At 40.4% G+C, this 25,634-nt stretch overlaps 1 protein-coding gene across 2 annotated transcripts in view; it reads left to right on the top strand.

The window, feature by feature from the left end:
* Positions 1-25,634, top strand: part of LOC131051001 (uncharacterized) — a 205,305-nt gene that overhangs the window by 76,074 nt on the left and 103,597 nt on the right. For both annotated transcript variants that reach the window (XM_059207432.1, XM_057985323.2), the window contains exon 7: positions 21,521-21,815. In XM_059207432.1, coding sequence (XP_059063415.1) covers positions 21,521-21,815 — 295 coding nt within the window. The remainder of the gene's footprint in view (positions 1-21,520; positions 21,816-25,634) is intronic.

Below are 25,634 nucleotides of genomic sequence, written 5' to 3'. Positions count from 1 at the left end.
TTGAAGAAGAGTCAGATTGATGACTTGGTCTCTTGGTTGATTCATGTTCATAATTCGCAGAAGCTCATGCCTGAATGGGAGAACACTTTGAATGCTTGCTCGGATTCATTGGATGTGATTGATTTATAGCCGGATACCTTGCCTAGCATTTCCATGGAGGAGTTAGATTCAGTATTAGCTAGATTCTTGGAGTATGCTAGGAGAGAGAGAGATGCAGGAAGGAATCTTCTAGAAGATTCCCTATATGATGACTAGGTATCTTTTCATTGGGCCATATGTTGGTGGCGCCATTTTTGATGTAACCCTAATTAGGGCAATTTTAGGGTTTTGTTGGCATGATCTCGGCCGTTGATCTTAGATCAATCTGGGCCATCCATTTTTGTAAGAGACTCTATATATGCCCCTTTGTTTCTCATTTGTAAGGGAGAGTTTTTGTAGAATTGTTGGTATATGCTACAACTATTTGAATCCTAATCATTGTTCAATTGTTGGTGATTTTGCTCTTCAAGTGTTGTATTTGCATTCATAGTTCTCAATTCCTCCAAGTTAGATTAGAATTTATTTTCATGTATGTTAGATTGAGTGAAAGATTTGTTGAATTCATTTGTGTGGAATCCTTAATACATACCACTAGCCTCTTGCCGCTGGTAAGTGCGCCTTGTGTGGTCAACTGGAGTTTGAGTAAGCATAACTTCAACTATTATGCGTCCGTTGACAAGCATCAACTTGGATGGTGTCTACATTTGATGGTAATAGTCTGAAAATCATTAAGTATACCTTAGATGATTGCACTAAGCTTGTGTCAATACTTGATTGTGAGACCTTGCCTGGTTTGATTCCACTAAATCCATTCATGATAATCCAAATATTTGCGTAAGTCCCCAAAGTGAAACACAACAATTCACATCAACCACTGAACTTACCCACTCGTCAAGACCTGACATGTAGAAACCTTGGAATCACATTAGTTGATCTCATTCTTAGCATCTGAGGTGATTTTGTTCAAGAGAGGGTAAATTACCTTGGTGCTTTATTCTGAAATGTTTTGTGCATAAAAAACACATCAACACTTCGGTTGAGGAAAGAGCTATCGCCTATTGCTTCTTGCTGGTCCATGTGACTGCACTTGTACCCAAGCTGAAAACATACCCAGAAGTTGATTTTCTGTCATCAACACAACCTGCCCAATCTGAGTCTGTGAAACCAACCAGCTTAGGATCTTTGCTTCTGCTGTATAGAATGCCAAAATCAGGAGTGCCCTTCACATATCTAAGCACACGCTTCGCTGCAACCCAATGTTCAACTTTTGGGGCTGACATGAAGCGATAAATATAGCTCACAACATAACTGATGTCAGGTCTAGTGGCGGTGAGATAGATGAGGCTGCGCACTAGTTGCTTGAATGAAGACTCATCCACTACAGGTGAATCTGATTTGGCTGATAATTTGAGCCCTATCTCCATAGGTGTAGATGCAAGTTTACAATCTTGCATTCGAAACTTATCTAGTAGGCTCTTGGCATACTTTGACTGAGAAATGAATATGTGGCTATTAGTCTGCCAAACCTCTACACCGAGACAATAATGGAGAAGTCCCAAATCTGTCATATCAAAATGCTGACACAAATTCTGTTTGACCTGCATGATCAGATGAGCTGCATTGCTAGTAATGATGAGATCATCAACATAGACTACTAGAAATAGAATATCATCACTAGTATGTTTGACATACAAATTGGGATCTGAAGGACTCCTCTGAAAGCCTTGATCAGTCAAGTACTTATCAATTTTGATGTACCATGTAGGAGGAGCCTGTTTGAGGCCATAGAGTGCTTTGACTAGTCTACATACTTGGTGTTCCTTACCGGCAACCTTGAAACCTGGAGGTTGCGTCATGTAGACTTCTTCCTGCAAATCACCATTGAGAAAGGCACTCTTGACGTCCATTTGATGGACTTTACATCCAAATTGAGCTGAGAGAGCGAGGACAAGCCTAATGGTACTCATCTTGGTTGTGGGAGCAAATGTCTTCTCATAGTCGATGCCCTCCTTCTGTGAAAACCCTTTTGCCACCAACCGAGCCTTGTACTTATCAAGACTTCCATCAGCTTTATACTTGACTTTAAACACCCATTTGCAGCCAATGGGCTTCTTTCCTGGAGGAAGATCGGACAATACCCAAGTGTTGTTTTTCAGAAGACTATGTTGCTCTGCTGCCATAGCCTTTTCCCATTCACGTACACCTTTAGCATCTGTATATGTTTGAGGCTCATAAATACTTGAATGTTGGCCATAAGAGCAAAATTAACTGTGTTGCTTGCTCTTACCTCTAACTGATCTACCCTCAATGAGCTCATCATCATGAAGATCACCAATGGTCTTGGCCCACCACTTAGGCCGAAGAGTAGAATTACCAACATCTGCTGCAGAATGAAGAGTGCTTGGAATATCTGGAGCAAGCTCCTCTAGATGTGGATCGAGAAGATCCCGAGGAAAGTTAGGGGGTGCAATGTCATGCCTGGGAGACCCACAACTTCAGAGTCAACTAAATCCCTCCCATCAGGTGGAGCTAAGGGAAGACGAACACCCATACTTACAACCTTTGGAGGGTGATCCTCAGTGCTCAAATCAGGAGAGGAAGGCTAAAAAGGCCCTCTTTCGTCATCAAATACTACATCTCGACTGAATATGAGGTGATTAGTGTCTATATCAACCAGCCGATATGCCTTGTGGTTGTTACTGTAGCTGATGAACATCAATTTCTGACTCTTTGGATCGAGTTTGGTGCGCGTGGCATCTGGAATCCAAACATAAGCTGTAGAGCCAAAAACTTTCAAATGATTGATTTTGGGCTTCCTGCCAGACCAAGCTTCCTCTGGAGTCATCTTCTTAACGGCCTTTGTGGGAGGCCGGTTTAGAAGGTAGACTGCAGTGAAGACCGCTTCCGCCCAAAAGTGTTTTGGAACATTTCTATGCTCCAACATAGACCAAGCCATCTCAGTGACTGTACGGTTCCTGCACTCAACGACACCATTTTGTTGTGGGGTGTAAGGTGTGGTAAGCTGATGCTTAATGCCATGTGATGCACAAAAGTTGGTGAACTCTGTAGAACAAAATTCCCCTCCATTGTTGGATTGAAGAGTGACCATCTGACAACTAGACTCTTTTTCCACTAATGCCTTAAACATCTGAAACATGGTGAACACCTCCGATTTCTGCTTAAGAAAATAAACCCACATGCGTCTGCTGAAATCATCAACAAATAATAGAAAATACCTGCATCTAGTGATTGATGGAGTGTTCATGGTGTTGACCGGAATAATCATTATGTTATGTTGTTATATTATGTTTATGTTGTCGTCGGTAATAATGAGTTACGGCGGTCAGTTAGTTAGCTGACGGGTAGGTAGTTGGAGTCGTGACGGTTGTGTCGCACCCCTTTGGGTATTATATATTGTGTACCTTTTCTTCGAAGTAGGATCATGTCAGTCGTGTCAGATGTAATGTTATAAGCACTTATTGTACATGGACTGTGGAATTAATACAGAGGCTGGTTATTTAATATATTTCCATTATGTTCTGTGCATTTACTTTCTACATTTAACCGTTTACCCAAGAGGGCAAACATTTGGCGCCGCTGCCTAGACGAACTCGGGAACGGAAGACACGGATGGCGCATAGACACAATGGGCCTACCCGTTGGTGAAGTAAACCCGGAGGCCGACGACGCGCGGACAGAACTTTACACAGGAGAAGAGTTGTGCCATTCAAACATACGTTTGACGAGAAGCGGCGGAGGCAGAAATCCCACCAAGTGCCGTGTGGACAGCGCTGGAGGTTAACTCGGTTGCTTGCACAGGCATCGCTGGCACAAGAAGCCCGCCTGGAGGAGATTGCCCAGGAAGAGCGACGACAACAAATCCTGCAACGCTACGAAGAGAACAGCCGACAGGTAACAGAACGAGATGGCGCCAGGCCAGGAGGAAATTGAACCTTGTAATAATCCCGACACACTGCTGATATAAATTGTGGCCGAAAGGCAAAATAAAAATCAAAATAATAAAAGTTTTTTTGTGTACATGGCGTGTGGTTGCTGTGTATGGAAGTGACTTATGCCCAATAGACTAAATAAGGACAAAAATAAAAAGATACAGAGTGACGAATGGGAAGTGGCACAAACCGCGTTGAATCTCAGACAGCAGATAGAACGAAGGTGTAGGCTAAGGCAGCTTGCCGAGGGACGACCGGCCGAGGGGTTGCCCGAAGGGAACCCAGGAGGTGTCACGGAGGTTGTGGAGGTAGAGATAGACGAAGAGAACTACACTGTCTACACTGTTGTAGGGCTGCCAGAAGGAGTCACGGAGGGTGCCGAAGGAGAACTCTACAGTTCGCCAGAATACCACCATAGGGTAAGAAGCCGCGAAGAGTTGGTGGAACAAACAAGGCGAAGTCTAAACCTGATCGATGCTACCAGAGACTTGCTAAAGAATTTGTCCATTTCAGAGGACAACCGGAGGGAGACACCGAAAGGTGACGGTACGACTGAAGGTGCCGTGGGAGCACAAGGGTACCGTACGGGAGGCAATTTGTTTGGTTCGGTGTCAGCAACTTTTTCCGGAGGACCCACGAGTGGAGGTTCAGTTGCAGGAGGCGGAGGATCGCTAGGTACAAGCACACAAGGAATTAGAGGAGCGAGACCCAGCAGTGGGATGGCGAGTAAACAAAAATTGTCAAAGTTCACAAGGGAGGGCAAGGAAGACCCCTTACGGCACTGCCGTACATGTGAAACTATTTGGTCCGCCAACGGAGTAACAGATCAGGATGACTGGGTACAGCAGTTCCCAGCCATGTTACGAGGAGTTGCCATAGATTGGTACTCCGATGTGGACAAGCAAAAAGTGGCCACGTGGGCCAATCTACAGAAGGAATTCACGGGGGAGTTTCGGTTGCTCCGTGATGACAATGAAATTGTAAAGGAGATATACAGTACCAAACAAGGTACCAGGGAGACAGTACGGGCATATAGTCGGAGGCTGAAAGAACTCTTGGGTAAAATGGAAAGCCAACCCGCAGATGGATTGAAGAAACGATGGTTCGTTGAAGGGTTGAAATCCTCCCTACGGAGGAAGATGAAAATTGTACCCTCGACGTCATATGACGATGCTTATAATAGGGCGATGGACCTGGAGAGCGAACACAAAATATCAAAGAAGAAGAAAAGTAATAAATCCTCATCCGAGGACGATGACTCTTCACAGGAAAGTAGCAGTGACGACGAGGCTGGCAAATGGGTGCAAGCGCTCCAGAAAGACATGGAGCGAATGAGAAAGGAATTCAAAATAATGAGAAGCACTGGTCGGAACGAAGGGGACATATGGTGCATTGAGTGCAAAGAGGAAGGGCACACAAAGGGTACTTGCCAAAAGAAGGCATTCTGCGAGATTTGCCAAGTGATGGGACACTCCACCAAGGAGTGCCCATACAACATGAAAACCCGAAGTACGCAAATGAACCAGGTGTTGTTCACGGAGCAGGCCACAACATCCGCACCAGCAGGTACCGGCCAACATACTAACACAACGGCATCATCTGGAGGATACCCGGACAATAGACGCGGCGGCGGAAGGAATAGCAACAATAACAATAACGGAAGCCGTCTCCAGTATGACGCCAAGGGCCGACCAATTATCCAATGTAGGGCCTGTAATCAGTGGGGGCACTTCACCCATGATTGCACGAAGGAAGCCACCCCTCAGCACCTCTGCCGTTGGTGTGGGCCAGGCGACCATGAGGACGCAAATTGCCCGCAGGCAGGGGTTAATCTCATCAACATTGAGAAGGCTAAGAAGACTGGTGAGAAAGAAGTACTGGCGATCACCCGCGCCCAGACGAAAAAAGCCACTTATCCCGACCCCCGTACGGAGGAGAGATTACGGGAGGCAAAGGCCAATATTGAACGTGAGATGACGACCGAACGACGGGACAACGAGGTGGCGAGTACATCATTCCGTACGGAAGCGGAAAATAACATCATTGGGCAAATATTGTAGATGGAGGTGCCGATAAAGGTAAAAGACCTTCTAGACTCTATGCCACAATTGAGGATTGCCATCCTCACCAATTGGCAAAGCACCGCATTATCGAGTACACCACAACTAGGGGTTCCCGCCACCGCATCGTCGAGTGCACCACAAGTAGGGGTTCCCGCCACCGCTACGAAGAGTACACCACAGGTGGAGGTTTCCGTCAGCCCTTCGACTGACGCGATGTTACTAGCCGTGAGCAGTGGTAGACACCCAGCTGTGGTAGAAATGGGTATCCGTGGGACCATTCTGAAGGACACCATTGTGGACGGTGGATCTGGGGTGAATGTACTACCAGAAGAAACATGGAAGCGGCTGGGGAAGCCCACCTTGTGGCCACCCACATTCAACCTGGTGGGAGCGGACCAACACGGCATTAAGCCACTCGGCCTGTTGATGGCCCAGCAAGTGACAATTGGTACGCAACCATTCTTGTTAGATTTCCTGGTTATTCCCTCGAAGAAGAAAGGCTATGACGCCATCCTGGGGAGAGCGTGGTTGATCAACGCAAGGGTAAACCACAACTGGAAGAAAAATACACTTTCCATGGAGAAGGGAGGGCGGAAATATACCATTGACCTACACACCCAAGATGTCGGCGAAAAGCTCGCCTCTTCAGACTCGGACTCAGAGGACTCTAATAAAGGGGAAGGGGTTCCCGATGAAAGCAAGGGCAAGAACGCGATGGAGCCGAACAGTGAAGGGGTGCTCAATTTGGAGGGATGTTCTGAAGATGAGGTATGCTCACTTAACGGGCTCTTCCACTGGCAAATGGAGGATTACAAAATGTTCCAAAGCTAGAGGCTCGAAGTAGAGGAACCAGAGCAACCAACAGAGATGTACCTGCCGGAATACAAAGAATATTGGAAGGGAGACGTCCCAAACCCTGGCGACGTAGATAATCTGAAGAGTGTTGGCAATGATTGGAACCCTGTGTGGAAGACCGCAGTCTTCAAAATCTTTATTCTTCTTCTTCTTCTTATGTACGGGAAGGAGACTGTGGTCCCTGTAGAATTTGTGGTTCCAGGTCTTCGGATGGCCATGGAAAATAAACTTGCCACCAATAGGCCCAAATTGCAACCCTACCACGCGAAGCGCGCAGGGGACCTGAGAGGCCGGATGGACACCCGAGAGCCCGAAGGGGGACTTGAGAGGATGGAAGGGGACCCGAGAGGCCGGGCAGGCGACTCGCCAGGCACAAGACCAAAACGGGAGACTCTTGGGCAAGGCAAATTGAGAAGGATGAAGGGCGATCCCAGAGATAGGGGACCCGAGCTGAAGACTCTAGACAATATTAAAAAAAAAAAAAAAAAAAAAATTGTGAAAAAAAACACCACCGTACGGGGCCGTACGGCAGATGACCGTACGGTTGGAGGGAAAAAAAAAAGAAAAGAGAAAATGGCCACCGTACGGTGGGGAAAAAAAAGTGGCCACCGTACGGTGGGACCACCGAAGGTGGCATCACCATACGATGGAACCACCGACGGTGGAACCATCGTGCGGTGGGACCACCGACGGTGGAACCATCGTGTGGTGGTGTCACCGTGTGGTGATCACACCGACGGTGGGGCCACCGAAGGTGGTCACCAAGCAGTCGCGGAAGATAAAAACACAGTCGGCGAAAAACAAAACACCCCGTGCAAGAGGAAGACACCACGTCGCACAGCCCGACCACCGCACAACACCAAACACTGCCGCACAGCAAGGGATAAAGGAGGAGGAAGACGCACCGCACAGCCCGACCACGCACCACACGGCCCGATCAACACGCACAGCAAGGGTTACGCACACCAACCGCAAAAGGAAAAAGAAAAAAAGAGACCAAGCCCGCACAATCCACACAACCATGTAAGGGCAAAACGACCGCCACAGTTAGACCAAGCAGCCGCACGATTGGAGGTGCCAGTGCTGTTGTTGACCGGAGGTGTGTCCGTACGATAAGAAGGGTGTCGACCGCACAGGAAGGTGGCTGCACGATTGGAGGTGCCAATGCTATTGTTGACCGTACAGGGAGGTTGTATGGCCGGGGTGCCATCGGGGACATTACAGTGCCAAAAAAAAAACAAAAAACGACGACGACCAGATTTAAAATGATTTGATTTGCTGGAGTTTGAAGCCAGGACACTGGAAATTCAGAGTGTAGAAGAAGGGTTTTAACATCATAAAATATCACAGAAATGATGCGCGCCATGGACTTTCGTGGGGTTCTGAAGGTTGTAAATTGGTGTTGGCGGCGGGGGCACTGCCCCTCGACCCCGCTGGGGCGCTGCCCCAGACCCCATGAGGGGCCCTGCCCCAGACCCCATGAGGGGCCCTGCCCCTCGACCCCGTTGGGGGCGTTGCCCCCAGACCCCCAGTTTATTTTGAGCTACAGAAGACCACGGGAAGTGTTGTGGTTTTCCGTATTGTGAGAAAGAAGCCTGCAGCTAAGCATTGGCGGGGAAGCCATAAGCCGTAGAGGGAGACGGATTTGGAGGTTGCGAACAAACAGAGTTTAAGGGAAGGCATTGCAGGTCCGTGCAGTTGTATGACACCAGGGAGTTATTCAGTTCAGTTTTTAGCCTTTGGGGAGTGTGATGGAGGATTTGAGGAGTCTCCTAGCATCTGTGCCAGCGGATTGTGGCCACCTCCAGGCAGGATAGGTACGCTTTGAGGAACTCGGAGTATGTCTCGGTTGGACGTGAGGTTGCCTTGGTGGATGCACAGAGGGCTCGGGAGGAGCTGACCACCAGGTTGGAGGCAATAGTCACGGGAGACTTAGTTCAGCGTACCTAGGAGTTGGATGCCAGGAGAGCAGCACGGGTGACTATCGAGGACAAATTGGCTAGGGAGATAGTATCATTTGAGTAGCAGTTGGTGGAAGCTGAGACTGAAGAAGGTGTTTTGCAGACAAGTTTGGGTTAGGCATAGGAGGATTGTGATGGCAAAGGAAGCAATATTGGTGAACTCTGCACTTGAGCATCGGATGGTAGCAGAAAAGGGTTTTCAGGCGAGGACGCAGGAAGTGTATAAGATCCGGGCCCGACTGGCGTCAGTAGTTCCTGCCGTTCATCTCTATTTTGTATTAAGTCGTCGGAGTTGACTTCTTTTCTTGGGGGGGATGATGTTGACGGGAATAATCATTATGTTATGTTGTTATATTATGTTTATGTTGTCGTCGGTAATAATGAGTTACGGCGGTTAGTTAGTTAGCCGACGGGTAGGTAGTTGGAGTCGCGACGGTTGTGTCGCACCCCTTCGGGTATTATATATTGTGTACCTTTTCTTCGAAGTAGGATCATGTTAGTCGTGTCAGATGTAATGTTATAAGCACTTATTGTACATGGACTGTGGAATTAATACAGAGGTTGGTTATTTAATATATTTCCATTATGTTCTATGCATTTACTTTCTACATTTAACCGTTTACCCGAGAGGGCAAACACATGGGACCACAGATGTCTGCATGATCGAGCTGCAAGACCTTGGATGCTCTCCAAGCATCTACATCTGAAAACGGAGTCGTATGTTGCTTTCCAACTTGACACGCTCCGCAAACTCCATGATTCTGAGTTTGAATCTCAGGTAATCCTACAACTAGATCCTCTCGAACCAACTGAGAGAAATAGTGGACATTGAGATGCCCATATCGCTGATGCCAAAGAGTGCTGATGGAAGTACTCCTAGCTGCCATGGCGAGCTCCTAAGAACCAGTAGAATCAACAAGTCTATAAAGACCATGATCCTCAATACCAACTGCAACTGTAGTGCGAGTCTCCCTATCAACAATGCTGCACTTGTGCAACCCGAAGATGACATCCAGCTGTGGTGAATGCTGCATAATCTGACTGACTGACAGTAGATCGAGCTTCATACCAGGTACAAAGTATACATTGAGGAATATTAAATCCCTCCCACCAAATGAAATCTGAACGTTGCCCTTGCTGACAACAGTATACTCTTCGCCTCCACCAAAGATCACTGAATCAGTGAAAGGCATGTACTTTGTAAACCAATCTCGACAATGTGTGAAATGTCGAGAGGCTCCAGAGTCAATGTACCAGGCTGATGATTGAACATCATTAGAGGAGGTTTGGGCCATGAACGCATGGAAGGCAGATTCCTTCTGATCAGAATGCGTGGCAGAATTGGCTTTTTGGTTGGACCCTCCCTGTTTGGATTGCTGGGATGCTATCAATTTCCGGCAATCTTTCACCAAATGGCCATATATATGACAGTAGGAACACTGTAAGCTCTTCTTTTTGGAAGACTATTGAGGTTGACCTTGACCTTGTCCTTTCTGTTGGAAGGACAAAGCTTTACCCTTGTACTTATGCGAAGCTGAGGCTGTGAAAGCCTGTTCAGTGCATGAACTAGCGCTACTTCCAAACTGTTGCTTCCATCGATCCTGTTGTAGCAACTTGTTGCAAAGATCAGGAAACTTCAAATCAACACTAGTAGAGGAGATATTGAGCGTATCAATGAAATGCTCGTAGGATCTGGGAAGGCTTTTCAGCGTGATCACTACCATATCCTCTTCCACCATGGTTCGGCCTATAGCTTCTAACTGATCACGGATGTCCTTGATCTTCGTAAGATGTGCCTGGATAGATGACTTCTCATCTATCATGATAGAAAACAACATATTCTTCAAAAAAAAAGCTCAGCTCTTGTCGGACATTTTATGAAGATCCTTCAAAAGATCCCAGATCTCTTTTATTGTTTTACCTAAAGGCACTTGTGGGAGTTGATCATCTGTGACAGAGAGTTTGATAAGCATGACAACCTCTCGATTCTTCACATCATGTTTGTCTTGATCATCACCTGCTGTTGTAGGACGAGATTCCTTGCCCAAAACAAGCTGATCAAGGCAACGATACTCAAAGATGTTAAGCATATGTTGTTTCCAGGTGTTGTAGTTGCCGCCGTTGAACTTCTGACTGTGTTCCAACATGATGTTGGTTAATGATGCCATCACGGAAATCGAGGTTGATCAAGATCAACTAAGTGAAAGCAAGAGACAAAAGAATCTGATTTAAAAAAAATCAGAATAGAAGCAGCTGCTGAAAAAAACTGAAACCCTATAGGAGAATTCTGGCACAAATTCCAAGGCACAAATTTCGAGGTTTGGAAGAAACCCAAAAATTAAAATTTTCTGCACACTTAAAACAACATAAATGGTGCCCAAAAAACAACAAAAATCCCAACGTCCACAGAAATAGTAGAAATTGTGAATTGTTTTTAAATTCCAAGGCAAATTTGCTGGGACAAAATTCAAGGTGCGGAAAATGAGGCACCTAGAAAAATCTGAGACCAACCCAGAAAAGCTCTTGAAAAACCCACCAAGAATCTGAAAACAGAATGTAGATCCGACGGCTCAAAAATTGAAGCACGGAAAACGATGCACCCATAAAAATATGACAATGACCCAGTTGAGGTCTCAAAAAACCCACCAAGAATCTGCAACCAAAATAAAATTTCGACTTGAGCTGAAGGGTCAAAACCCTAGTCGAAAATTGTAGAAACCCTAGAAAAATTGTCAACCTGCAAAAAAAAATCTGCCCAGGAAGAGAAAAAGAATCTGCTCTTTTTAAAAAAAAAAAAAAAAAAAAGTTTAAAATAAATCTCTTCAATAAAAACTTTGAAAAATTTTAATAACAAAAAATTTCGAAATTTTTAATTTCCATGCTCTGATACCATGAAAAATAAATTGAATGAATGATTCAATAATCGGATGATTACATTGAACGATATACACACGTATATATAAAGGTTACAAAACGATGTTCTATAATTAGATATAACGTTAAAGTAAAAGATTAAAGAGCTAAACGCTAAATTAAGCGTGAAAGCTAAATTAAGCTTAAAAGCTAATTAACTAAAAAGAAAAAGCTAAATGCTAAATAAAGCTTAAAAACTAATTAATTAAAAAGAAAAAGCTAAATGCTAAATAAAGCTTAAAAGCTAATTAACTAAAAAGCTAAATGACCATTAAACAAGGAACTAAATATAGGTGTGTTAAAATTAGTCTCAGTCGTAACTCTAAACAAAATTGTAATCTGTTTATTAGCGCCCAGAAATTCGATTTTATTATACTTGCGATTTAATTGAGATTTATTTAAGTTAGTATTAAACTAACATATTAGTTTGCTATTGTGATGTTTGATTTAAGTAATCCCGCCGGTTTAGAAGGATCGTGGCTCCACACAGGGGTCACGACCCGATGTGGAATCGCGACCCCCTATGGAGGCACGATCCAATGAAGACGAGTGATATATATCCGCCACCCTTTGTTGAATAAAAGATCGATAAGTATGATACATGCTATGAATGGTAGAAGATATAATTGCTTGGTCTTTGTATCTGCAGAGGCAAACTGATAAGACAAAAAAAAAATCAGTTTTATATTTCTTTAAATCAAATGCTAACAGTATAAATTCATTGTCTCAGAATTCTGATTGTTTTGAAAATCATCACAGTCTATTTACATTTACATGGTATCAGAGCCTAACTACTTAAGATCCGAATAGACTAAAAGCGAAGTTTACATATCAAATCAAAGATTTCTAAAATGGCGAACACAATCAGATTCGAGGACAAACTCTTAGGAGCAGCAAATTTTGTGGCTTGGAAAGTCAGAATTATGATAGTATTAAAAGAGCACACAGTAATCAAATTCATAAAAGAAGACAAGCCCGAACCTGAAGACGAACCTGAGAAAACCGTGTGGAATGAAGGAAATGATAAAGCTGTAAAAATCGTGATAGATGCAGTAAGGGATCACATAATAGCACTTATATTAAAATATGACAACGCTTATGAAATGTTCAAAACCCTTGAAAGGACGTATGAGATAAACAATCCGAGCAAAACCCTAGCTCTAAAAAGACAGTTGAACCACATAAGTATAAATAAAGGTGAAACAATAAACTCATACTTCATGAGGATAGGTTCACTCAGAGATCAACTGCAAAAACTTGATTATCATGTCGAGAAGCAAGAACTATCAATGATTGCCCTAGACGGATTACCTGAATCCTGGGAATCATTCAAACAAGGCATAAATGCAAGGGATAAATTTACAGAATTTGATCGACTAAGGGATGACTGCCTCCTTGAAGAGTCAAGGCAAATGAAAGGGGGAAATCACAAAACTAAAGATGAGGACCTCCATATTCTGAATACCGACTCCCGTAAGAAAGGCAAGAAGAGAAACTTCAAGAAGAGAAAATCCCATCATGGGAAAAGCTTTCACAAGAAAGACATGTCAAAAATCCAATGTCATAGATGTGATCAGTATGGACACATGTCATTTAATTGTCCTGACAAAGTAAAACAACATGCATCATTCGCCAAAGTAGAGAGGAACACAAAACTTGAATTTGAGAAGTTTGTATTATATTCAGCACTATCAAGTCAAGCTTCAAACAAGTCTAACACTTGGGTGATAGACAGTGGATTGTCAAGACATGTCACCAGATTCAGAGAATTACTAGACTCAATGGAAGAGGGATCAAATGAAGAGGTAACAATAGGGGATGACTCTGCACATCCTGTAAAAGGTGTGGGGACATGTACAATCAGATTGAAGTCTGGAATCTCAATCCAACTCACCGGGGTACTATTTGTACTAGGCATCAAAAGGAACTTAAGTCTCTATCTCTGCACTTGAGGACGACAGATATAGAAGAGTCTCATTCATAGAAGGAAAGGTAATGGCATGGCCAAAAACATCCACCTTCAAAAGAGCACAAGTGATTGGTTATAGACAAGGGCACCTATATGAATTGTGTAGTAAGCCAAATCAAACCTTACTTCATGAAGTCATAGATCAAGCAGAAATTTGGCATAGAAGACTAGGGCACTTACATTTTCGTGCTCTACCCTCTATGGAGAAATTAATCACAGGACTACCTAAACTAAAGCCAATTCATTTAGATGTTTGTAAAGGATGTGCACTAGGGAAAAACATTAAAAGCTCTTTTCCCTGCAGTTCTAGAAAAACTAAAGGAGTACTAGAACTAGTTCACTCTGACTTATGTGGGCCTATGTTTGAACCATCACTAGGAAACGCATTATACTATGTAATCTTTGTAGATGATTTTTCTAGGAAAACTTGGATTTATTTTCTTAAAAGTAAAGAATCTGAAGATATTCTTAGGAAATTTAAAGAGTTCAAATCTATTACAAAAAATCACTCTGGTAGGAAAATCAAAACTCTTAGGACTGACAATGGTAGGGAATAAACATCAGAAGTATTTAAAGAGTTTTGTAAAGATGTTGGGATTAAGAGGGAGTTCACTGTACCCTACAATCCTCAACAAAATGGGGTTGCTGAAAGAAAAAATAGAACAATAGTAGAAGCGGAAAGGGCTATGTTGTTAGATCAAAACCTAGAAACTGCACTTTCGGGAGAAGCCACTAATACCGCTGTAAACATTCAAAACAGATGTCCTCACTCTCATATTGGTGACAAAACTCTTGAAGAAGTCTTTACTGGAATTAAACCTGATATTAGCCATCTCAAAATATTTGGATGTCCTGTTTATATTCATGTACCTAAGTGTTGACGTGTATTTTGTACACAATCAAACACAGAATAAAATACCCAAGGGTACCTTATCCTCTCTTGAATAAAGCTTCCGAATGCTGAAGATATCGCGAAAAGGATCAATCGGAGAAACTTCAAGGTTCTTCGCTGTAGGATCTCTACGTGTGGATAAGCTCTCCAATTTCGCACTTGAAAGGATGATTGAATGATTTGAATTGTGAAACAACACCTCCAATAGATAGAGCGCTCACCTTCCACTTACCCATGAGGCCGACCTAATAAAATGGATAAAAATAATACCTCAAGCGCTCCTTTTTCAATTTTAATTTAATAAAAATTAATTTAAATGCCTTTCTAATAAAAAAATCGATTTTTTTTGAGGCTAAAAATTAATTTATTAAATGCTATGCACTTTTATTAAATGCCAATTTAATTAATTCTTTTTTCAAATATTTCAAAGTTGATGATTTTGGCATTTCATGCGATTTGGAGGATGTTAATGTTGGGATATTGCAAAATAAAGAATGCACATGTTAAGCGCTCTGGTCCCTTGGAGAGGGACAGGAGCACTTTTCTATTTTTAGGCTAGGATTCTCAATTTTTTGAAGTCAAACCTTTGTTCACCATGCTTTAGAAGATCTTTCCCATCTCACACAACTTTGCCTTAGCATAATCTCGGAGGGAATTTATTGTTTTCATAAAAAGTGCTCTGGTCCTCCAGTGAGGGACAGGAGCACTTTTGAGTCCATTGCATGAATTCTTGATCACATTAATCTTCAAACTATCCTCCAGGCGTAGAATATCACATTTCACTCCATCTTGAGCCTTGGTAATAAAAATATCCTTTCAAAATGCAAGGTAAATGGTCATATTTGGAAATTGCGCCCTGGTCCCTTGGTGAGGGACATGAGCACTTTTGTCGATTGTCGTCAAAATTTGCAACTCTTGCATCTTAATTCCACTTCAAGGCATTTTAAACACTTTTTCAAACTTGCTCCTTGGCCTCAATTTGTCCAAAATTGGTGAGAAAGGCAAGATAACATGTTAAGCGCTCTGGTCCCTTGGTGAGGGACGGGAGCACTTTTTCAACTTCAAGCTTATCCGTCCTTTGCTAGCTTCCCAAATTATCTTCAATGGGCTAATCATGTCCTCTTTCATTCATTTCAATCACAAACTTGCCTTGGCCTTGCAGGAAATTCACACTTTTTGGAAAATCGCTCTGGTCCCTTGGAGAGGGACGGGAGCACTTTTTACATCTTAGCATACTTTTTTGTTCTTTAAACCTCTCAATTGCGTCCAAGGCATAAAACATCATTCGTCCTTCCCATCCAAGTCAAGTTTTGCCATAAAATATCAAACAAAGAAGAGAAACTTGAAAAAGTGGCATGGTCCTTCAGTGAGGGACGGGAGCACTTTTTGTCACTTGGGTTGATTTACTCCTTTGTAGACCACTTAAATTATATTCAATGGACAAAACATGCTTCCCTTGACCTCTTCAAATCGTAAAATCACTTTAACCTTGCAAAGATAGTGCGAATTTGAAATTCAGTGCTCCGGTCCTTCAGTGAGGGACGGGAGCACTTTTTGCCCTCTTAGCCAAATTGTCTCACTTTTTGTCTCGAAATTCCTTTGCTAGGGAAGATTTTATCTTACTTCATGCTATGAATAGAAGTTAATGTCCAATAAAGGTCTAGAATTGTGCATATAAAGAAAAGTGCTCTGGTCCTTTAGTGAGGGATGGGAGCACTTTTTACCTTCTAGGCAAAAACTTCATCATTTCATTGTTTTCAATCAAGTCTGGATGCTTTATCATGTTCATTTCGTCCTTCACTATGCCTTTGATGTCTCAATTTAACCAAACAAGGCCAGGAATGGCTCCAATAAGTCTTTTCGCCTTTGTCCTTCAGTGAGGGACGGGAGCACTTTGCCTTGGTCCCTTGGAGAGGGACAGGAGCACTTTTTCCTTTAACCTTCAAAATTCACCATTTTTGTGCCTTCAAAATCTTCAAAAGTATCAAGTCATGTCCAATTATCATTCCGGAAGACCCTGCACAAAACAAAATAGAAAAGTCAGTGACAAATATGCATAAAATAACATTTGTGCTCTGGTCCCTTGGAGAGGGACGGGAGCACTTTTGTCCTTTCTGGCTAAAATATTCAAAATTTGGGTCTCCAATCATTTCACAAGGCAGAATTAGGTCATCTTCAAGGCCAGGAATCAGTTAGCAAGCCCTCGCAAAACAAGAAATTGCACTTAGAATGAAATTCGCCCTGGGCCTCCAGTGAAGGACAGGAGCACTTTCTCTGTTTCAGGCATCTTCTTGCCTCCAAAAATTGATCAAAATTTACCTAGGCAAGAGTATACAATTTCATCTTCAAAATTCTAACACTTAGACAAAATTTGATTTTTACCCCAAAAAATTCCCGAATCTAGACCTAACCTGGGACATATCTGACTTTCTGACACTCACCTTATCGACTCAATCTCAATCCTCGGGAGGACGCTTAATAACTTTCAAAATTTGACTGGACTTTGCTTGAAAAATATCCAAAAGAAACCCCTAAGGTTTAGCCCTAGCCCAGACAGACAACTCACTCATTCAAAACCCTAAAAGCAGAGAGAAGAACATTCAAAACAAAAGCGAAAAGAGGGGGTCCCCATTTTAAATAGGGCGATGTGTGAAAACGTCACAACACTAAGGAGAAAAGAACTAAATTAGAACCTACTGGACAGGAAGGGATTTTTGTAGGATATAGTGAAACATCTAAAGGCTACCGAATATTCATCCCTGGTCAAAGACAAATAGAATTAAGCAGAGATGTCATATTTGAGGTAGATATAACTATTAACAAAACAAGGAGTTCCATCACACCTGAAATCCCAACTAATTCCATTAATTTGGAAGAAGATTCTCTTTCTGAAACTCAGAGGGAACATCCTAAGGATAACACCTTGGAACTTGAGAACACTGCAACAGAGAATCCCAGGAAGAGACCACTATGGGCCACTAAAACAGTACAGGAAGCAGAATCCTTTGCAGCACCTAGAGGAACATTTAGAGAAAGCAAAAGACCTTCAAAGTTTTCTAGGTATGTTACTCTAATGATAGACCTCATAAATGCTGAACTTTCAAGTGCTGGAGAGTCTCTTAAACAACAAGTATGGAAGGATGCCATGATAGAGGAATATCAATCTATCTTAAAGAATGATGTGTGGAAAATTGTGCCTAGACCTAAAGGAAAATCAGTTGTATCTTCTAAATGGCTCTTTAAAATTAAGCATGCTGCTGATGGCAGTATAGAAAAACATAAGGCAAGATTTGTTGCTCGAGGCTTCTCACAGAAGGAAGGAATTGACTATGAAGAAACATTTGCACCTGTTGCACGATACACTTCTGTTAGAACAATCCTGGCTATAGCAGCATCTAAAGGATGGAAAGTTCATCAAATGGATGTAAAAACTGCATTTTTGAATGGAACAATTGAAGAAGTATATCTAGAGCAACTTGGGGGATTTGAGGTAAATAATGCTAAAACACATGTATCCAAGTTAGAGAAAGCACTGTATGGATTAAAACAAGCTCCCAGAGCATGGTACGAAAGAATTGACAGTTACTTATTAGAGATAGGTTTCTCTAAGAACATTGCTGATCCAAATCTGTATTTCAAAATAATCAAAGGTGAAATGTTGATACTCATATTATATGTAGATGACTTATTAATTACAGGCGAAGATCATCTCATTGCAAAATGCAAACAGGAACTAGCTTCAGAGTTTGAGATGAAGGATTTAGGTCTACTCCATTATTTCCTTGGATTAGAAGTATGGCAAAAACCAGATGGTATTTATCTAAATCAAGGTAAATACACCATTGACATTCTGAAGAGATTTGGAATGATGAATTGTAAGCCAATGTCATCTCCTATGGAAACAAACCTACATAAACTAAAAGAAGCTATGGCAGATTCCAAATTTGCAAATCCAACATTATACAGACAGATTATTGGATCATTAATGTACCTAGTCAATACTAGACCTGATATATGTTATGCAGTAAATGCACTCAGCCAACACATGGTTGAACCCAAAGAAATACATTTGGTTGCTGTAAAGCATATATTGAGATATCTACAAGGTACCATGGACTATGGACTGCATTATGAACACACTGCATTGGACCTACATGAATACTCTGATTCACACTGGGCTGGAAGCGTGATAGACAGGAAGAGCACTTCAGGATGCTGTTTCAGCTTAGGATCAGCTATGGTATCTTGGATCTGTATAAAACAGTCATCCGTAGCTCAAAGCTCCACAGAAGCTGAATATATAGCTGCATCCATGGCAGCTAAGGAAGCCGTATGGTTGAGGAAATTGATAGTAGGATTGTTTGGTGAAAGTCTGAAACATACTATCATTCATTGTGACAATCAGAGCTGTATTAAACTTTCAGTGAATCCAGTTTTCCATGATAGATCCAAGCACATTGAAATCCCATATCACTATGTAAGAGACATGATAGAGAGAAAGGTAATAAGACTGGAATATGTCAATACAGGAGATCAGACAGCTGACATTCTCACCAAACCCCTAGCAAGAGTGAAAATTGATCACTTCAGGGGGTATCTTGGTATGGTTAAAATGTAATTGATGTCTAAAATTTATGTAAACTTCTTGGTCATATATTTGAGTATATGAAGTATGTAGCCTTTCCCTGTGTTCATTCCTAAAGGATGACGATTCTTTAGTTAATGAACACTTGTATTTACATTGTAAGGTGACGATCTTATAAATGTTTGGAAGATCATATAAACTGAAAATCAGACAATTTGAATATCAGTAATATGATAAGTTATAGTAGACATTATGTAAGTGGATTAATGTCAGTGCGCATACTATAACAGGGATATCAAAGTGAGTATATCCTTAGTATCACAGGTTGATACTTAAAACAGGGATATCAAAGTGAGTATATCCTTAGTATCACAGGCTGATACTTAAAATTGGATATCAAAGTGAGTATATCCTTAGAATCACAGGCTGATTCTTCACACCTAGGTGATGTAATTATCATGAGATTAGTATTGAGCTAAATTAAGTTTTAGGTCTATACTCCTAAGACTAAGAGGGAGTGTTAAAATTAGTCTCAGTCGTAACTCTAAACAAAATCGTAATCTGTTTATTAGCGCCCAAAAATTCGATTTTATTATACTTGCGATTTAATTGAGATTTATTTAAGTTAGTATTAAACTAACATATTAGTTTGCTATTGTGATGTTTGATTTAAGTAATCCCGCCGGTGTAGAAGGATTGTGGCTCCACACAGGGGTCACGATCCAATGAAGACAAGTGATATATATCTGCCACCCTTTGTTGAATAAGAGATCGATAAGTACGATACATGCTGTGAATGGTAGAAGATATAATTGCTTGGTCTTCGTATCTGCAGAGGCAAACTGATAAGACATAAAAAAAATCAGTTTTATATTTCTTTAAATCAAATGCTAACAGTATAAATTCATTGTCTCAGATTTCTGATTGTTCCGAAAATCATCACAGTCTATTTACATCTACAAGGTGACTAAAATGTAATTAAATATTCTAATAAAAACAGCAAGTGATATTCACACATCATTGGCCATCCTTCAAGCAGATGGGTACTCCAACCTTCAATTTGAGGATGACATAATCTTATTCTCCACATAATCCAATGATTTTTTATTCATTACAGTGATCCAATGTTAAGTGTGACAATGTAAATCATCCTCACCATTTTTCGATAGGATTTGGGACAACAAATTACTGAAGAAAAGCTGTGATCTTCACCAACATTTCTCTCAAGGAAGAGAGCAATAATGTGAATTCTGGAATTCTAAGAAGCACAAATTGTAGCCAAATGCTTAGGATTCTCATTGAGCAAGACACAGGAGTGCCTTGACAAATTGAATTAATGCTAAGTTCCGAAGCAGCTAAGTGTCTGAAATTAGTAGATAAACCAGAACTTATGAAACAGGAACTACAGTAAATCCTAATGTCCTTGCTTCTATTAATCCCAACGACAGTACAGGATGCACTGACCAATATCAAAAGGAACTTTAAGTGGAGGGGGCTATCAACAAAATTCAAATATCCATTAAAATGACATGACAAAATAACCAACAGGAAGTCTCAATGTTAAGGACTTAAATATGTTTAATTAGACTGGCAATGAAACTAGCTTGGAGGCTTGATGAGCAAGACTAGAAAATTGGAACAAAGTAATCTACCTGAAGTACAAAACTCGAGGGAACACCTTTGCAGAAATATGAGGAGTCCTCCAGATGGCAAATGTAAAAACAGGGTTACATCTAATAAAATAGAAAATCTTCTGGAATAAGACTATGAGCAGTCTAGTTAGTTATGTGTTTATTTAATATTTTAATTGTGTTTTTTAATTATTTTTTATCTTTTATTTTTATTATGACTGTTGTACCTTGACTAGTATTTTTTTCAATTATGTAATTATTATGACAGTTGGATACCTAAGATAACAGAAGAACCAGGAGGTATCTGGACCAGTACCAGTACCAGAACCGTATTGATATGGGTACGGGGACCTTCATGGAAGAACCCTGTAATGTAGTTGACAACATTCAGTAGACTTTTCCCTCTAGTTGTAAATATTAGCTCAAATTTATGTAGGAGGCATGTCTACTTCTATTGAAAATTGTTTGAGAATTTGAGATATACAGCATTATTTAATTTTATATTTTTTTGTTAATTGGAAGGATTTTTATTATGTAGATCTTCTTTTATTTTTTTGTGTTGTAGTTTAGGCTCTTGTACATGACAGTTATGGTTGTGTTGTATTGAATTTATGTATGTAAGATATTGACATGCTTTTTACCATTATTTTTTGTGATTACAGATCTGATTTGTCTCGACATTTGGACACAAAATTGACAAGAAACTTGTTCTTAGGTTTAGATCACTTGAGGAAAAATAATCTTCAGCTTGGGAGAAAAGAATACAAGAATAAAGATATATTACAGCTGCGTAGGGAGGGACTAGAGCTCATTGTCCGAGGTCAAGTTGCAGTAGTTCTACTTGTAGATGAAAAAGAATTGCAGAATTTGGATGGCAAAAATGAAATCACTGTGGATCAAATGTTTTTACAATCTCGGGCAGAAGAACTCCTCACAATTCAGAAGCTTGCAAATTCAGTAAGGATCGAAATATCCCTATTTGCAAGTTTTACTGTCTATTGTTGTGGCATTAAATGCAAACTTTCTAAACATTTTAGGCTTAATGTGCGTACAAATCTTAGAGTGAGAATAAAAGATATTTATATTAATATAAGTCCCCTTTCGCTCCATTCTGTGAAAGGTTAAATCCTATTCACCATGGTTTTTGCCTTTGCCAAAATATTTTTAATATCAGTCAAAATGGTTAGAGGTAAATGTTCTAGCTGAGGTACTGTATCTGCTCCTCGGATCCAATTTCTTTGTCAAATTGGGATATACACATACATAGAGTTGTGTCTGAATTTCTCACTTTTTGTAGCTGTCTTAATGATTTTCTTCTTTCATTTAAAGTGAGAGTCAATAGAAATGGTTGTCAAAACTAGATAGTCCGGAATTTCTTTGTGGGATATAAAATTAAATAAAATTAGGCATTTCAATCCTGGGTGAAAAGTGTTTGTTTCTGAAAGAAGAATTCATTTGTTTTATCAAATTAATTACAAATACATGAGCTAACTATGGATTACACTCTTTGAACAAGAGTATTTAGCTAGCTTACAGGTATTTGGCTGATATTTAGTATTGAAGTTACCAGTTTGGGTTCAGGCTTGGGCTCGGGAACGCGAACCTGGTTCGTGGGTTTGGGTAAAAAACTATGTTACCCCGAGTTTCTGGGACAGGGACGACAGGGGACGGCGGGACGAGTTTCCGGGACGGCAAAATTTTTTGCTAATTTTGGGGGTGGCAAAGGGGACGGTTATATAAAATATAGGGAAAATTTAAAATATATAGTGAAATTTTAAATGTTCATATGAAAAATAGATAAAGCATGTATATATACATTATATTCATATGAAAACATGGATAAAGCAAGTATATGTACATTATAGAACCTTAACATACCACATTTGTGTTCAGAATTCATTGTCAATACTCAATATGCATTCATAATTGAAAATACATTGTCAATATGCCAACACTTGTTTGCATGTAGTTCATTGTTTTTTTCTGGTAGAAGGATATTTTGATAGTCTTCCATTTCTATTATGACCTACAACTGCTTCTTTATGCACTACAAAGTTTTGGATGTTTGTGAAATTCTATACCAAGCTGTTATTCATATTTCTGAGTGCTTTTGGCTATGATTTAGACCTGTTTACCTTTCATTATTGTGAAAAATCCAATATTGCAGACCTACAACCACTTTTTTACGCACTACCGCGTTCTAAGTGTTTGTGAAATTTATTACCAGGCTGCTGCTCAGTATTTCTAAGTGCTTTTGGAAGTGATTCAGACATGTTTACCCATCATATTAATGAAAATCCAATTTTATAGACCTATAATAAAATAAAAAAATGTTTTTTTGAGCATTTGAGTCTTTTTTTGTTTTTTAAATGTGCTGGGAAAAGGGGGACGGCTGGCCGTCCCCGGGATGGTTAGGGGACGGGGGGACGTCCCCTTTGAGAGTCACTGTCGTCCCCAAGTTTCCGGGACGTTTCCCACAAATTTTGCAATTTTGGAGACGGCGAGGGGACGTCCCCTAGCCGTCCCCGAGTCCCCGAAACGTCCCCGGTACGGGGACGGGGGATTTTAAACTGGGGACACGTCCCTAGGTTACGTAGGTAAAAAACCTTTTGCCCTTTGGGTTCATGGGTCATGTTCATCCGTACATATATATACACACACACACACACACACACATATATATATACACATATGTATGTATGTATGTATGTATGTATGTAGTACATACATACATACATATATATACTTATATACGTATTATGTGTAAAAATTTAAAAAAATATTCAGAATTATAAAACTAAATACACTTAGTAGTATGCTACTTCATCATTGATAAATGCGTGACAAAAACCCAACGATAGAAGGGGTGCTTTTAGGGTTTTGGATGCAAAAGAAGGTAAAAAATGTCTGTTTTTGTTGTGTTTTGGCACTCAGTGCCTTTGGATACGCCCAAGTTCGTACTTGGGTTCGTACCTGGCGAACCGAAACGCCCGGGTACGTACCCAAGGTGAACCCCACACGAACCCAGGTGAACCCAGTTTGTGTGCATGGACCAAAACAAGTGAAGCTGGTAACATAGTTTAGTATGGATATGTGAGATCTCTCCTGGCCTTTCCTTTAGATATTTGACAATAAATTTTATTCTTCAAATTTCTAGATTTTCCTTTTGTTAATGTTATTTTCAACTGAGACTTAATTTGTTGTATTGTCTATAAAATATTGATGTGTATATGTGCTCAATGAGGGAGGTGACTGCAGTGAAAAAAACACTTAATGCATCAAGAAATGTTTGATACTTGGAACATAGGAATGCATAATTGTATGAACAGTTGGGACACTCCTGTCATTTGCTAATGAAGCAATAACCACACCGAACCAAGAAACAAACATCACCTACTAGATGTTGGTATCCCCATCTTCTATGACCATGGATCTGGATTAAAGTGTATGATTGGATCTTTAGTTCTCAATGAATCTTGTTGCTCATAGTATACATAGCAGAGAGGATGGTTTCCATAGCATATAGAACCCAATTAATTGTTTCTGCTGATTACTCAGAAACAGATCCTCTTTAAGTTGTATTGTCTTCATGATCAAAAAACAGAAACTAATTATACAGTGTAGATCAACCTTAAGTCACAAATTTAATCACTGATCTGTTTGCAAAATATTACTTGGTCCACAAATCTGCAGCAAGAAATAACCAGTAACAAGGATCAGACTACTTAATCCAAGATTTCAGTTTCCTTACTGGAAGGAATTTGGTCCTGAATGTTGGAATCTTAGTCACTGGGTTCTCTGAATTTCATGGTTGAAGTTCGAAATTCGGCGAACATTTAAAAACTGTATAAAGTTTGTTAAAATTCATCACTAAATTCGTACGGAGCACTTTTTATTAGGTTTTTTTCAGAACAAAATTCCTCCTGCTTGTGGCTAGGGCACAACATATTTCTTCAAGGTGCGATAATAGAGAAACAATGGGTGAGAGGAGATGTTTTATATGACGAGCTACACCACAATGGGATTAATCTGCTCGAAGTCACGATGGCTGCCGAGCAATAGATTTGATAGTGTTCGATCTTGGCTTAGCTTTCATTCATTCCACGACTGCTCTCTCTCTCCCTCGTCGCTTTCATTTGTTCCCACCACTGCTCTCTCCTGTCACTTTCATTCGTTCCCACCACTGCTCTCTCCCGTTGAGACTTCATTTGGATATTTTTTTCTTATATGTAGTTAAATTTTTTTTGTAGTTCAAATTTTTTTAAAACATATATTTTATATTTGAATAATTTAATTTATTAAAAAATTAATATTATTTTATTTATATTAACATTTAATATATTTAAACTTAATATTATTTTTCTTGTTTATTTTTATTTTTTAATATAAATATTTAATAATAATTAAACATATTTAAATATCTAATTTAATTTTTAAACTTATAATTATAATTTTGTGAATATATTACTTATATTTAAAAAATAAATATAAGGCGAAATTAATATCGATTTTTTTTTCTGAATTTTGCCGAACTTCATCCAAATTTTATGGTTGCCAAACTTGAATTCGAATTCGAACCTGGTGACTTAGGTTGGAATCAAAGTTAGAAATCATGAATACTAATGATTCAACTCTCATACAGCTATTAAACTTTCTGTGATACAAGCAAACAATCTTTCTGCAAAAATTAGGACATTGAATCTCATATCTAATAATCAATTTTCGCGCAAATATTGAATAATTTCTTGCAAACCATCTCAGTTAACAACCGAACAC

The sequence above is a fragment of the Cryptomeria japonica genome, chromosome 6 (genome assembly GCF_030272615.1).
Source record: "Cryptomeria japonica chromosome 6, Sugi_1.0, whole genome shotgun sequence".
Taxonomy (NCBI): Eukaryota; Viridiplantae; Streptophyta; class Pinopsida; order Cupressales; family Cupressaceae; genus Cryptomeria; species Cryptomeria japonica.
The sequence above is the reverse complement of the archived record's forward strand: the minus strand, read 5'-3'. Positions and strand labels throughout refer to the sequence as shown.